At 44.7% G+C, this 15,685-nt stretch overlaps 1 protein-coding gene across 9 annotated transcripts in view; it reads left to right on the top strand.

The window, feature by feature from the left end:
- The first annotated feature begins 1,359 nt into the window (after window positions 1-1,359).
- NTNG2 (netrin G2) overlaps window positions 1,360-15,685 on the top strand; it is a 123,804-nt gene continuing 109,478 nt past the window's right edge. For 3 of the 9 annotated variants that reach the window (XM_082207832.1, XM_082207834.1, XM_082207833.1), the window contains exons 1-2: window positions 1,361-2,261; window positions 5,758-6,905. In XM_082207832.1, the coding sequence (XP_082063958.1) occupies window positions 6,693-6,905 (213 nt within the window). In that variant the 5' untranslated portion in view covers window positions 1,361-2,261; window positions 5,758-6,692. Of the gene's footprint in view, window positions 2,262-4,744; window positions 4,857-5,757; window positions 6,906-15,685 lie in introns of those variants that run through there. The other 6 variants (XM_082207836.1, XM_082207835.1, XM_082207830.1 and 3 more) reach the window with 5 other exon arrangements.

Here is a 15,685-nt window from a genome sequence, read left to right as displayed (position 1 = left end):
GATGAGCGCTGCAACCCGAGTCAGCCACGACTGGACCTAATGGTCAGGGGTCCCTTTACCTTTACCTTTAAATTTACAGTATGTGCTTGAATCCCTCCTGAAAAATACTGCCAGCCTGGGGGCACCCTATGTCCTGCTTTCTGATTGTTTCCATTACTTCCTGCCTTGTTGTTTTTTCTTATTGATTTGATAATTTGATGACCATTGCTTTAATTGTTGATTTTATTGTTTTAAGTCTCTTTGTTTTCTTATGATGAGAAAGTAGAATATAAATTTTAAAGATGGGTGGGTGGCTAGTTAGATAGATAGATAGAATTTTAGTGTAGTTGTTTCCAGAAAATTGTTCCAGGTGAAAATAAAGTGGAAGAAGCGACAAGCTGTGTATAATTCTGTGAGCTGTTTGGAGGAAAGGGGGGATATAAGTGATATTGTAAGAGGACAGGGTGTTGGACTAGAATGGGGTCCAGCAAATGGACATTTGGTCTGTCCCTTTGTGATGCTAGCACCTGGATCTTATACATTAATTAATTAATTACTTGGCTTGTTTGTTTCATTAATACTATTTGTATCCTACCCTGATAACATTTGCAGTAAATGACTATGCAAACAATTTGCTTTTTTTAATAACTTTTATTTTTTTAAAAAAATTAACAATAAGAACAATGTGCATTTAAATGAATTTAAATACAAAATAAAACATGAAACTATGAAATCAAAGCAACACAAGTACAACAAGAAAAGAAAACTCACCCTAATCCAGAGTTAAAACACATATTTTAAAATGGAGAGAATCAGACTTGAGGTTTTGGTTTTTTTTAATGACCTGGGAGAACTTAAAGTTGTAGGTGACACACAAAGATGGTGCCAGGTGAGGTTCTCTGGGGAGACCGTTCTGTAACAGAGGTGCCACTTACTGGCAAGATTCCTTCTGGGGCAGACTCCCAACCTGATGCCCTATGGACGTCAACTTCCATAATCCCTAACCATTGGTCTTACCGGCCCAGGCTAATGGGAGTGTTAGAGTCCAACAAAATCTGGAGGTGCCACAGGAGAGCATCCTCAAAGGGACCTACAGCTCTCTAACCTGCGGCAGCAGGCGAGGGTCCTTTGCGGGGAAAGGGCTTGTTCTGGCTAAATGAAGGTGCATTGGCTGAAGAGCTCCTTCAGTAAGACGCGGCTTGTCCTGCTTTTACGTTTTCCCCTCCCTTTGGGATTTACTTCTGTTTTCCTTTTTTGTTTTTTTGTTTGTTTGTTTCTTTCTTACAAGCGCTCTCTCTCCCTCTCTCGCACCGTGTCCCCTCCCCCCCCTTGCCCTGCCATGGCTGCGTTTCCTTCCCGGCTGCACCTTTAAGAGCGCCCGGCCGGGTGGGATGGTGCGTGGTGTGTGAAGGCAACACAGAGGAAGTTACGCAGCCTGAATCAGGCGCGGGGATAAAAGCTCTGCTGGTGATTGAAAGTGATGGCCAAAAGGATTTGAGGCTCCGTGCCTGAACTTGGAGAGAGAGAGAGAGAGAGAGAGAGAGAGAGAGAGAGAGATGCCAGCTATCTATCCATCCCTCTCTTTGCATCCATCATCTACCCGCCCTTGAGTGCCAGCGAGGGGGATCGGAGCCGTCCTGCCCGCAGAGAGGCTGAGCAAAGGAGAGCCAAGGCTTCTTATCTGCGCTGTGTGTGTGTGTGTGTGTGTGTGTGTGTGTGTGTAAAACCCTCCCCAGACCGACCCGGGAGGGGAGGGAGGGGGAGCGTCGGGTGGGGAGCGAAGGGGATGAAGGAGAGCGGGATCCTCTGGTGGGGCGTTTTCTTTCCGAAAGGAAAAAGTTGAACTTGGCTCCTCTCTCCATCCACCCTCCCGGGCGCTGCCATCGTACCCAGACCTCGCTTTGGAAGCCCAAAGGAAGGAAGCGGAGATTTTAAAAAGCGAGAAGAAGGAGAAGAAAAGAGAGGAGGAGAGAGGAAAGGGAGGAAAGGGACTTCTCTCGCCTCCTTCCCACCACGACCCCCCTTGGCCGGGCAGTTCGCTTCGTACACAACTTTGTGTATTGCAGGGGGGCGAGGATCCCCCAACGGCGTCCAGGTCGCGGGCGGGACGCGCTGGGTTCCCGAGTGCACCCCGGAGGCAGCGAGCGAGGCTAGGGCTCGCTTTGCGTTCAGGGAAGCCATCCATCCCTCCGCCCTGCGCGCCGCCTCGATCTGGGGCTCTCTCTCTCTCTCCTTTCTCTCTGCTCCGTCACTGCGCCGGATTACAGGAGCTGCGGATGCCGGTAAGCCAAGCAGATCCCCAGCCCCAGCAGGGCGTGAGGGGACCTGGGGTGGGACGGGAGGCGTCGCCGCCGACGCCAGCAAAGGAGCTGTTCTTTAGCACTCCCGGGCAGGCGAGTAGGGAAATTCCCAAGCGCCGCCGCCGCTGTTTAGCAGAGGGAGGAAAAGTTACCTAACAAGCGGCTCCTCCGGGTGGAGATGCGGCAGGCTTTGTATTGTGTTGTATTTTATTTATTTATTTGCTTTTATGGCTCTCACTATTTTCTTCTGAAAGCACCCTCTTATTATTAGCCCTTCCCGGTTCTCGCGGCTGACTTCTTCATCTAGGGCTACTTTTCTTTTGCCTCTGAGCAAAAGGCACTCAGGAGTCAAAGCAATCTGTATGGTGTTTAGTTACAGGTCTCTCCCCCTCCCCACCTTCTGACTTTCTCTTCTCAGCCGGCCTTTTCATCTGCTGCATTTTGACTAGACTACCCAGCGGTTCACATTTAATCTATTGTTATTATTAGGTCGTATTCAGTGTTAATCCTACTCCGCAGAAACCCATTGAAATTGATGGGCACAATTTACTAAGGTTTCCATAAATTTCAGAGGCTCTATGCTGGGTAGAACTTCACTGGATTCAACTTCTTCTCCCTCTCCTTCTCCTTCTTCTAACAGTAAAAAACCTATATTAATATTGATTGATTGGTGTCATAAGAGAGTCAGGGTCAGAGAGGGGAATAAAGGTAAAATGATCCTAATCCTACCCAAAGTCTCACAATAATAATAAACTGTGAACTTTCTGAAATCCATCCACTCCCTACAGTTTGCTGTGTCTGCTGCTTCACCTCCTGGTGCAAGTTTTAAAGACATGGTCTCTAAAGTGTTTTGCCACTTGGCTTTTAATTTGCAAAAAACTTAATTTGTCTCTCCACAATATGCTCCCTCCCACAATGCCTAACTTTTTTCAGGTTCCTTGTCAGAGCCTTCTCATACACAAGTGAAGTTACTTGCAGATCTCTCCATCTTCTGCCAGAGAGTGATGTCATCCCCAATTGATTTTAAGACCCCAAAAATAAGTTCGTGCAAAGCAAGGGGCAATTGTATGACTTCTTATTTCCTGTTTTCTAACCCGAGTCCTTGAAATATCTGCATGTAAAACATCAGTTTGAAAAGGGAACTGGATTTAAGGAAGGGAACATGGAACACTCTGGGACTAGAAATATATTGAGGATGGCAGCTACTTATGAATGAAAGTTTTGTTGCTTCTCCTGGGAACATAATTCCTTCTCTGAGCTGTTAAACATTCTATTACTGTGTCTGTATCTCTTCTGTGTAGCACATTTCAGATTTATTTTCTAACTTTTTTTAAAAAAAGACGATTAAAACAACACAATCTGTTTGAAGTGGATAGGGGTACGCCCCAAAATAAGTATCCAACTCCTGCCAAACCTCTCCCCTAAACAGATTCTTGTACAATCTGTTTCATACTCAGGCTTTCCCCCTTTCTTTTAAAAGTACCACTTCTGGGAAAGACTACATTTAATTGCCTGGTGGAACAATCAAGTTTACTTTCTGCACTTAATTCCCCAGCAGGGCATTGTAACTCTGGGTTGCCTCTTTATTTCAGAAGCATGTTAATCCAATAAAAGAGAAAAGAAGGAAGTCCAGATACCCAGATAAAATCTAATTTTGTGGGGCTGGCTATCAGTCCCCTGTGACTGCCTTGTACTCTTAAAAGAAAATAAAGGCATTGATTCTGCTCTTCCTGGGAAGTGCAGTTTCTTAATAAATATCAGGTGAAGATTTATATTTTTGCAGTAGGAATTGAAACCCAACCTTAGCCAAGCTATTAGTTCCAGACCTTTTTCTTTTTTAAAAGAAAAAAATGACCCAATACTTACACCATATTCTTTGAAGGCAATGCTGGCAAGTTCTTTCCACAAAACACCTGTGATATTGAAATGCGGAATTTAATAATGAGACAGCTTGCCTCTTTGGCTTTCCACGAATACACACCAAATCAGTTTTATATTGTCTGCTGGGAATGTGTAGCATTTAACAAATGCAGCAGCATAGCAACTGATATTATAGATGCCTTTCCTTTCCTTTCCTTTCCTTTCCTTTCCTTTCCTTTCCTTTCCTTTCCTTTCCTGTCAACCTACTCCAGTGTAAAATTTTGATATTTCTACATTTCTGAAAATAGATTTGTCAGTTTGTCAGCTTGTTTTCCCCATTTTCAACTCTCTGCCACCATCCCCAGGCCCAATCCAAAACTAAATGTGGGTTTGGGATGACAAAACTATTACGCCTCTTATGTTATCACAAGAGCTCATGACAAATCTGATGTGATAAGGAAATTGTTTCATTTTTTAAAAAAATCACTGAAAAGGCAGACATGATGTCAGCAAGGCTTATAGAGCAATTTCTGTCTCACTTTGCTTCATTATTTCCTCCCCACCCCCAATTTACTCATGACTTTAAAAATAGCAACCAGACTATCTTTCTTTGGGAGTTTATTCTGGGCCAACGCAGTTCAGAAAGGTGCCTCTAAACAGCTAGAGGGCAAAGCATAGAAGACGGGTCTTGCTTTTTTATCTGACTATCTTGATCAGGTTAGCTTTCAGCCTTTTATTATTATTTTTTAAAGGGGAGAAAAAGCATGCTTACTGAATAGGTGTGCCATTTCCCCTCTCCTTCTCCCCCCCTCCCTCCTCCCTTAATGTGCATGGAGATGTAACTGAAGATTCTGCATAGAAAATGTAGACTAACCAATAAATAAATACTCTGCATATCTTATTCAAGTGGTCTTTTCATAGGGTTGAGAAGTTGTAGAAGGGATGGGAAATTTAGTCTGCAATCAAGCTTTTCTCCAAACGCCACCATACTTTGTAGAATCTGCAATGGGATTTTGTGTGTGTGTTTGTGTGGGAGCAGTTTTGGCTTTGCAATGTGAGTGTTCATATGTGTGTTTTGTTCTTAGTCATTTTGATTTATGATTGAGGGTTTTTGGGTTGTTATTTTTCATATTTTTATAATGGCTCTATTGGAATGGGAGTGGGCAAGACTGCAGAGATGTTGAATTAAAGTCCAGTGAACAACGGGAGAGGTCACTGCTCTTTGTGTATTAGGAGAGCCTTAAATATGATTAGTCCTTCAAATTGTTTTTTATTAAATTTCATTGATCAAATAAATCCTCTGCATGGAGGCTGGACTGTGCCTCTGTTTGTCTGGTTATGTTATTTATTTAGCTTGGCTCTTTAAGACTTACCCATTTTCCTGTCTGGCCTCCATGCCTTGTCTTGCCTGTTCATGGTCCATTCTTCTTTTTCTTTAGGGGCTGTAATTTTTTCATCTGTCTGTTTATGGTAACAGAGATGTGACAATTCTGAGAAAAGCCTTTGCATAACCCACATATAACGTTAACAACCTTGAGAGTTACGCTCTCCCTTAAAACATTCTGTGGGGAACTCTCTTTTGCAGGTTTGACTTTTTCAATTTTTGTTGTGGTTTCAGGCAGTTTTCGCGAAGGAGTTAGCTGCTTTCTCCTTATGTCGTCAAGGAGAAGCAAGAAAAACTCAGGAGGATCCTCAGTCTGTAGCCAGAAGCTTTGGATACTTTGCGATAAAGTTGGTGGAAGCCAGCAATAGTTTTCTATGAGTGCCTCCCTTCTCTTGAAAGAAGACAAAAGCACACCAGAAAACACCCACAGATATATCCAATTTTTGTTTTTTGTTTTTAAAAATAGATAGGCCACAGCTCCATCAACAGTGGACAAATTTGCCAAGTCAAACTTCTCTTGAGCCACACACTTACTTTCAAGGAAATTGTACTCCCAAAGATTTGATTAATGCCCTTTCCAAGTTCCATATCATGCTACATTATTTTTTTACATAAAATATTTTCCCCTTAAAATAAAACATAGCATATTGCAGCTTCAAAGCACTTTAGAAAGCTTCACGTTGTAGCAGATGGGAAAATAAGATTGAAGAAAACTTGATCTAGCCCCAACCGCATTGCCTCCTTCTACCCCCCTCCTTCACTGATCAAATTTCATCATAGAATCAGAACTCGATAGTTCTATCGATTGATTGAGGAGAGTCACCTCTAGATATTTTCACACTGATTTGGATGATCATTTATGCACACACACACACACACACACAATGAAGTTAAGGAAGACTTTTGATGACTGATCAGCAGGCCTGGAAAGTTTTGCCCAAATTCTCTGAACAAGCTCATCTAGAAATGTATTGGCTGTAACAGAGACTTTCTTCTTGCCTAAACACGCATTTCAAGCGTCATCACCTGGACCTCCTAAGTGTTTGCTGTTTGTATTAGATGTGGAGTTTCCATGCTGATCCCGAAAGCCTCCCCTTGCCAGGATCTGCCTTGCTCAAAACTTTAGGCATCTCCTTTGCCCAGGATCCTTGCGCTTAGTCACAGCTGCCATGCTGCACCACGCTGCTTTCTTATTGCACTGCCTCCCACTGGTCATGGGACAGTATGACATCTGCAAATCCTGGGTGACCACAGACAATGGGCCAATGTGGGAATTTTACGCTTGCCAACCCAGGGCCGTGCCCATGAAGGAATACGCAACAGTACGAGTGGAGCCATCAGGAATCACCTGTGGGAACCCACCCCAGAAATTTTGCACTCATGTGAGTAGAAGTATTTATATTTTCTCATAGCAAAGTGAAACTAATGTGTCTTAAGGATCCTCAAGATCAGACACAGTTGTGTGAAGAGAGTAGGGTAAGTCAAGATATTGGGTTGTATTTATAAAAGTAATTGAAATGAATGGGTTGTGTACAACATTGGTTAGAGTAGACCCATTTAAATGAAAAGACATGACTAACTTAAGTTTATCAATTTCAGTGGGTCTATTTTCAGTAGTCGGATACAACCCATTCTTTTAGAAGGGACCATGAGTGAGTGATACATCACTTGCTTTGCCTGCTGAAAGTCCCAGGTTCAGTAGGAAACTGTCCTGTACTGAGTCAGGCCATTGGCTCATCTAGCTCAATATTGTCAGCATGGACAGTGGCTCTCATGGTTTCAGACTGGGGATATTTCATCTGTACCTGGAGTTGCAAGGGATTCCACCTGGGACTGTAAAGCAGATGCCCTTCCACCAACCTATAGCCCTTTTGCCCCCATAATGGTATCTCCAGGTGTAACTGGGAAAGATTCCTATCTGAAATCCAGGAGAGCAGCTGCCAGTCAGTGTAAGCAATATTAGGCCAGATAGGCTAATGGTCTGACTAAGTAAAAGGCATCTTCTTATGTTCAAAAGGCACAACGCCTAAAATAAGTGGAGGGTAAATGATTGGTTTAAAATGGGGGGATGGAATTCGTATTTGTATTTCACAAACCTTTCAAACAAATGATATACAGACAGAAGGGGGAGGGCCGTAGTTCATGCGTTCATAGTTCATAGCATGTGTTTTGTATCCTGAAGTCCTGGGTTCAGACTCTTGAGATCTCCAAGTAGCACGTTATGAGGAAAACCTTTCTTTGCACTGTAAATCATTGTAGAAAACTTTGAGTTAGATGGCCTGGCTCAGTATAAGGCCACTTCATCTGCTCCCCTTGGCAGGGAGGTAGTCTGGGCATAGGATAGCTTCCCCTACTGTTGTTACTGATGTACCTAATAGTTTGTGTTGTGCTCCTGATTTTAACTCTGTCTGACCTTGACCAAAGTCATCAGGGCCTTCATTAAAGATAAAGCGTTGCTGGCCCTTTCGGCTAACTGTATTGTCTCCTTTATGGGAACATGCATTGAGTGGTACTGGGAGGTAAGCTAGGTAGGTGCTTTCCCCACTAGTGTCATTTAACCATCCTGCCTGGTTGGTTAATGCAAAAGCAGTAGTGTTTTGTGCATGCTAACATAAAGCCCAGGGCATACAGACATTATTTTACCCGCCTCTCACTCACTGAAAAGTGATGTACACACCATAAATTTCAAGCAGATTTCCCCCAAAGCATATCAGGATCTGTAGTTTACCCCTTACTGATTTACAATTCTCGGTACCCTTAACAAACTTACAGTTCCGGGGATTCTTGCCATGAGTTTTCAAAGTATGGTTGGTATGCAGCTAGGACTGGGAAGAACCAGGTTCAAATCCCCACTCACTGGGTACTTTCAACCAGTCGCTATCTCTCAGCCTAACCTACCTCATAGTGTAGCTGACAAGGTAAAATGAAAGGGAGGACTATGCTTGGGAGGGAAGCAGGGTATATAACAGACACAGTGATCTTTTCCCAGTATATTTTTGACTTGCTTAACCAGTCGTCTTAATACTTCACTTCAAGTGCAGATACAGAACTTGTCCTGCCCTGGACAAACTTATATTTAAAAAAGAAAACAGCAGCAAAACAGGGGTGTACCTGGTGCAGTCATTTTGCTGAAGCAAAGCAAGTCCATGTCAGTGCTTTGATGGGAGATCTGCCTCAGGTACCCATGTAGAGCTACTGTAAAGAAAAGTGGGATGAATGAATAAAATGGAACTAGGTTTTGTTGAGTTTGGACGCACTGACTGATTTTGCAAGATCAGCCCTTGGCCAAGCCTAAGCACCTGCGCCTGAAACAACAGCAGATGGCTTCTCTGTTCGCTCCTGCTTCCCTTTTTCAGTTTCCCTATGTATCAGATTTTAGCTTGAAAGCTCCTTGGGGCAGGGTCTTATCCTTTTGTACTCTGTAAAGTACCATACACCAGTGGTGCTTTATATAATTAAATCAATGCTTCAAAGCTCATGGGAAAGCCAATTCATGTTAACTTTACAGTGTAGAATATAGTTGTGTGAAACCAGCCCAATTCTGGTTTTCTATCTGCTATTTGTATTTCCACCTCTTTGTAGGTGCTTCAGCCCATGCTGGATGTGGGAAAGGGCTGTAGCTCCATGGCAGAGCATCTCCTTTCCAAGCAGAAGGCTCCAGGCTGAATCCCTGGCATCATGTCCAAGTAGAGCTGAGAAGGTCTCCTTCCTCAAATCCTGGAGAACCTCAGCTGTCTTAGGTCTAGCCATATCATTTCACATAAATAAATACTTAAAGCACAGAGGTCACCATAAACAATTTAATTTTTATGGAAGAAATTTAGTCCATCCTACTGTCAAGCCCTTTGCTAGTTCAATAAAGACATTGAGGGGAATTGCTGCAGCTCAGGGATAAAGCAGCTGCTTTGTTTGCAGAAGGCTCCAGGTTTAGTCCCTGGCAGCCTCTACAGCTAGGGCTGGGAATACCCTCTGTCTGAAACCCTGGGCTGCTGCTGCCAGTCCATGCAGTCAATACTGAGCTAGATGGACCGGGGTCTGTCTCATTATAAGCAGCTTCCTGTGCTCCTGAGTTCAGAAGTTGTGTCTGCAGGACAACTTTATTATGAGTGACGAGGGAGTATTCATACATCTATGAAATCAATATGTGTGTGTGTGTAACATTATTCACTTTGCTTCACTTTTCCTGTTGTGAAATTAGAAGGCTAATAATAATGAACTATTTTCCTTGTTGGAGCTGGTATATAGAGGCATGTTTATGAAGTTACTGCTTTAAACCAGGCATAGGCAAACTTGGCCCTCCAGCTGTTTTTGGACTACAATTCCCATGATCCCTAGATAACAGGACCAGTGGTCAGGGGTGATGGGAATTGTAGTCCCAAAAATATCTGGAGGGCCGAGTTTGCCTATGCCTGCTTTATATACTACTTTCAAGGAACACTATTAATAGCTCATTAAGTAATACAACAGTCTTGCAAATCAGTCTATAAAAGCTATGAGCCCATGGAAAAAGAATTACTAGCCTGCCTGTCTACACATGTGCCTAAGCTAGTTATTTCAGAGGTACTGAATTGCCTGAAATAAAAAGGGAAAAAGCCATCCCCCTTTCCAGTTCACAAAAAACTTTCTCCAACTGGAGGCAAACCTTACTTGCCACAGGGCAGTGGGCACACGGCTTCTGACAAGCTTGCCATAGGACATGCCCAGCTGTTCATTTGTTTTTCACACCATTCATCAATCTGCCAGAAACTCTGCTGCATGAAGGCAAGTTGACAAAAATTTGGGGTTCTATTTCAGAAGCCTGAATGGCAGAGGGACTGATCCTGATCAAGGGAACACAATCTGTGAGGGATTTCAAAAAGAATGGAAGTGCTCTTGTGCAGCTCCTGCTCATTTCAATTGTGTGTGTGTGTGTGTTGCAAGAGAACTTCCCTATGGATTTCATCCCATGTTAATTTGCGTGAAGTGAGGAACAAAACTATTCCGATTTCCTAGCTCTGGGCACCAGGATGTCCTGGGTCAGCTTTGACTCTGCTTGTCTTCCTGTAACACATAAATGGTACAGCCTCAGCAAAATGGTACTGAGGACGAGAGTGCTGCCTTGCATAACTTAAGGCACAAAGATAATGATCACCCAAGGATCAAAGGTAGAACTCAGAAAAACCTAAAGGTCGGTTTTAGATCTCATTATCAGCTAGGGGCTGCTGAATAATGGATGGAGAGGAGCATTAAGGGCAGATTTTTCCCCCTTCCTTTTTTTAAAAAAGAGAATTTATTGAACACCAGGCCTGTGTCTTTGTTGCCAAGCATTAAGAACCAGTGTTCGAAATGCTTGACATTTATTGGCTGTAATTACAGGCTGGGGGAGGAAAAAGAAGAAGACAATGATTTAATTTGGCTTGCTGGGTTTTGGTCTCTTAATCTGTTTTCAGTACTGTGGCTGAACTTTGAGGAGGTGAAGTTGTAACTGCGGAAAGAGCTCCCAAGCACATGCAGAGTGTAATAATCTCTGCAGGAAGATCAGAAGAGCTCTGCTGGATCAGACCAAAGACCCATCTAGTCCAGCCTTCTGTCATCACAGTGGCCATCAAATGCCCCAGGAGGAAACCTGTAAGCAGGACATGAGTGGAAGAGGCCTCTCCAAAGCTGCAGTTTCCATTCCATGTTTTTGGAATTTGCTGGGTGTGGCTGGACCCTGATGGATCTTATCTAAGAAATGAAGCCTTAGAGTGGGCAAGCCAGGCATCTGGTTGGCCTATGTGAGAATGGGATGCTGGACTAAGATGGGTGATTGGCTTGATCCAGCAGGCTCTTCTTATGTTCTTAAGCCAACTGAACTGGCGGGTGCAGGAGAAACTTCATGAGCACGTATCAAGGAGCAGAAGTAACAGGCCTCCAAACATCCTATTTAGTGATTATTCATAATGATTTGTATGTTGCTGCTGCTGGAGAGATCACATGTGATTGTACTTTCAGTACTGTTTGCGCCTGCAAAAGTTTTGAGGTAGTCATTTCCAGTCAATGCTTATTCTGTAACTTCCTGCTGAAAAAATCCCATCACTTTTTATTTCACAAATGTTTCTGGTTTATTTTGGTTGAAGAACATGCTGCAGAATACATTCATAATAGAATACCAGTCTCTAGGAGCCCAGAGCTGGTAACAGCTTATGGTCACATCCACACCATACATTTAAAGCACATTACTTCCCTCAAATAATTCTGGCAACAGTAGTTTGCTAAAGGTGCTGAGAACTGTAGCTCTTTGAAGGGTAAACTATAGTTCCCAGGATTATTGGGGGGAAAGCCATGTACAGTGGTACCTCGGGTTACAGACGCTTTAGGTTACAGACTCCGCTAACCCAGAAATAGTACCTCGGGTTAAAAACTTTGCTTCAGGATGAGAACAGAAATTGCGCGGTGGTGGTGTGGCAGCAGCAGGAGGCTCCATTAGCTAAAGTGGTGCTTCAGGTTAAGAACAGTTTCAAGTTAAGAACGGACCTCCAGAACGAATTAAGTTCTTAACCTGAGGTACCACTGTACTTTAAATACAAGGTGTGATTGTGGCATAAGTGAGATCCAGGCACAGCTCAAAAAATCTTACTTCCTGGAGCAAGGGATAAGATGGTGCCATTCTCCACTCCCATACAAAATGGCTGTACAGTGGTACCTCAGGTTAAGAACTTAATTCGTTCTGGATGTCCGTTCTTAACCTGAAACTGTTCTTAACCTGAAGCACCACTTTAGCTAATGGGGCCTCCTGCTGCTGCCTTGTCGCAGGAGCACGATTTCTGTTCTCAATCTGAAGCAAAGTTCTTAACCCGAGGTACTATTTCTGGGTTAGTGGAGTCTGTAACCTGAAGTGTATGTAACCTGAAGTGTATGTAACCTGAAGCATCTGTAACCTGAAGCGTATGTGACCCAAGGTACCACTGTACTGGCCATTGAATCTTACGTTGACACTGTAAATGAGGGCGTATCTTTTGCTGGGTTTGAGGCAGCAGGCTAGCTTCAAGAGCAGACCACATGGCACACTCAGCACTGGCGGAGGAAGGTGGGTACAGGGGGGGGGGCACTGCTCCGGGTGTCATCTCCAAGCGGTTGTGACATTCGGTGCTCCGCCTGCCCACGACTCGGACTCCCACACCTCCCGCGAGCCATTGGGGGAAGGGGTGGGGGGAGCTGCTACTCTACTTTGCTGGTTTCTTCCTCTCCCCTTCCTGCTCTCCTGCCTCCTTCCCATCCTCTCCCCTGCCTGCCTGCCTCCTCTAGCCAGGAACGTGGCGCAGCAGCTCCCCCCTTCCCCTGAGGGCTGGCGGTGCATCGCGGGAGGGTGGTGCGCTGTTGCCCTGTGCTCCCAGCTGGAGGAGACAGGCAGGCAGAGGAGAGGACGGGAAGGAGGAAGGTGAGCAGGAAGGGGAGAGGAAGGAAGCAGGATCAGTGGGTGAGCGTGCGGCTATCCCGTGCCTGGGAGGGCACCCTCTGTGCCCCTTGGGAACGCGCCTGCTCTGGGCAGCGTGGGCATATGCTCCGCCACTGACACTCAGCTCTCTCCTCCAACTCTACCCCTCGCGATCCGCCACCTGAGGCAGTTGCCTCGTTCTTCTTATTGGCAAGGCGGGTCCTGGTGACATGTACTCCATGCTCTGGTAACTTTCAGACTGCATTATTGCAATGTGCTCTACATGTGGCTGCCTTTGAAGATGACTTGGGAACTTTGACTGATCCAAAATGCAGCGGCTGTCAGGGGTTCTATTTCAGATGAATTGCTTGCCAGTTTGCTTCTGGGCCCTATTCAATGTGTTCACATGAATGTTTAAAGCCGTAAATGACTCAGGCCCCAATTATCTGAAACAGCACCTTCTTTCCTACAGACTGTTTAGTTGTTAAGGTAATTCTTCTACCCTCATGGAGCTCAGAAGAGGCCTAGGATAGGGCATTATCTGGGGCAGCTTCTAAACCATAGAATTCTCCTTTCTGCAGAGGTGTGCCTGGCACCTTAATTATGTAGTTTCCTTTGTATGCTGAAGACACACCTTTTTCTCCTGCCCTTTGACACCCAAGATATATCTTTCTATTATTCATCCTATTCTCCTGACTGTAATTAGTCTCAACTGATTTTAATATTGTATTCTTAAAATATTGCAACCTGCCTTGGTATGTCATGGTGAGAGGCAGGTAAGAATTGAATAAATCATCATCTTGCGCCTTGGTGCGGATTAGTTGCCGTATCTCCTTTCCTGATCTTCATCTGACCAGCTTAGATCTTATGGTGGAAGGGGTCAGTTGAGTCATTTTTGATCATGTGGTTCCCTACCCCTTCACCCATACTTCTGCACGATAAGAATTTTTGTTTCTAATTATGGTTTTAAGTGATGTCTTAATGTTATTTGGTAGCTTTTATTGAATGAATACGAAAGGGACATGGGTGGAACTGTGAGTTAAACCACAGAGCCTAGGACTTGCCAATCAGAAGGTCGGCGGTTCGAATCCCTGCGACGGGGTGAGCTCCCGTTGCTCGGTCCCTGCTCCTGCCAGCTTAGCAGTTCGAAAGCACGTCAAAGTGCAAGTAGATAAATAGGTACCACTCTGGCTGGAAGGTAAACGTCGTTTCCGTGTGCTGCTCTGGTTCGCCAGAAGCGGCTTAGTCATGCTGGCCACATGACCCAGAAGCTGTACGCCGGCTCCCTCGGCCAATAAAGTGAGATGAGCGCCGCAACCTCAGAGTCGGTCACAACTGGACCTAATGGTCAGGGGTCCTTTTTATTGAATGAATACATACGCACACACACACACACACATACACACCCCAGTCTGGGACCTTGCAGTAAAACGAACAAATGTAAATATTTCCAAAGAATAAGAATGACAACTTTTCTAAGTTGGGGCTGCACTTGCTGTTGGAGGGTGCGTAAAGGGTCATAAATAAAGTCAGGGTAAGTGTGCTGCAGGCTGCATGGACTGGAAACACAGCCTTGCTTTTCAAAATATCCCATTGTAGGCAAGCTTTGAACGTATGAAGGGTTTTTCCCCTCCTTCTCTTCTTCTGTTCTTTCCCTCTCATCCAACCCTGGCATGAAAGACATAAAGGGCAGGAATCAATCTGCCTACACACACACACACACACACACACACACACACACACACACACCCTTTAACATATTTCCCCCTTAAATATTAATTGTTGCCTTTTATTCCACCTGGCTCAGAGCTCGGCAGGAGAGGCATTTGATTTACCATTCACAAGCCTGGCTTTGTTTAAAGGGTCAAAAAAGAAACAGCAAAAAAGAATAGCCTCAGAGTTCTTTTGCGGCTACGCAGTCTTACAACTGAGGTGAGCCACACACACGCTGACAGAGCAGCAAACTTCACCTGAAAGGATCTCTCCCCACCTCAATAACTGCATTTGAAGATTGACAAAGAACCTTTGATAACAGGTTTTATATCACTGTAGCAGGTTCTGCTCCCCCCTCTCATGTCCCAAAATTATAGTTAATTTCCTTTGTACCATAGAACTCAGTGGTCTCTTCCAATAAGTGGACAGTTACTTGCTACATTAGCATAGTCCATGGATAGGGAACCTCAGGGCCTGGGAGCCAAATTTTGCCCTCCAGGGTTCCAGTCCAGCCTACGAGCTTATAAAACCTCAACAAAGACATTTCACTCTTCAATTCTGTTTCAGCAGAAACTCAAACTTCTGTGGCTCATAGAAGCCAGCAAGCCTCCTCAGCCCTCCTTGGGCAACATTGGAGAGAGATGTCCCATTTTAGTGTTATTGTTATTATTTGCACTTCTGCAAATGTGAGAGTTCCCCCCAAGCATGCAAACATCCCTATCTATCTTTTTTCCTCAGTTGTCCTATTTTGGATCCTCGCGGGGGCACTGAGTTTGCCTAGTATTCAAGGTTACTCTTGTGTGCGATGGGGCTTTCAGTGCTCCAACAGAACTTTCAAGGCCCCAGGGAATCAGGACCCGCCTCCCCGCCAAATGCAAACTTTTCTGGGTGGGATTTGAAAAATGGAGTGGGGTAAAAAGGTAAAGGGACCCCTGACCATTAGGTCCAGTTGTGGCTGACTCTGGGGTTGCGGCGCTCATCTCGCTTTATTGGCCGAGGGAGCTGGCATACAGCTTCCGGGTCATGTGGCCAGCATGACTAAGCCGCTTCTGG

This window comes from Podarcis vaucheri (assembly GCF_965113315.1).
Source record: "Podarcis vaucheri genome assembly, chromosome: Z".
NCBI classification, from domain to species: Eukaryota; Metazoa; Chordata; class Lepidosauria; order Squamata; family Lacertidae; genus Podarcis; species Podarcis vaucheri.
Note: the sequence above shows the minus strand (reverse complement) of the source record. Positions and strands in the feature narration are given on the sequence as shown.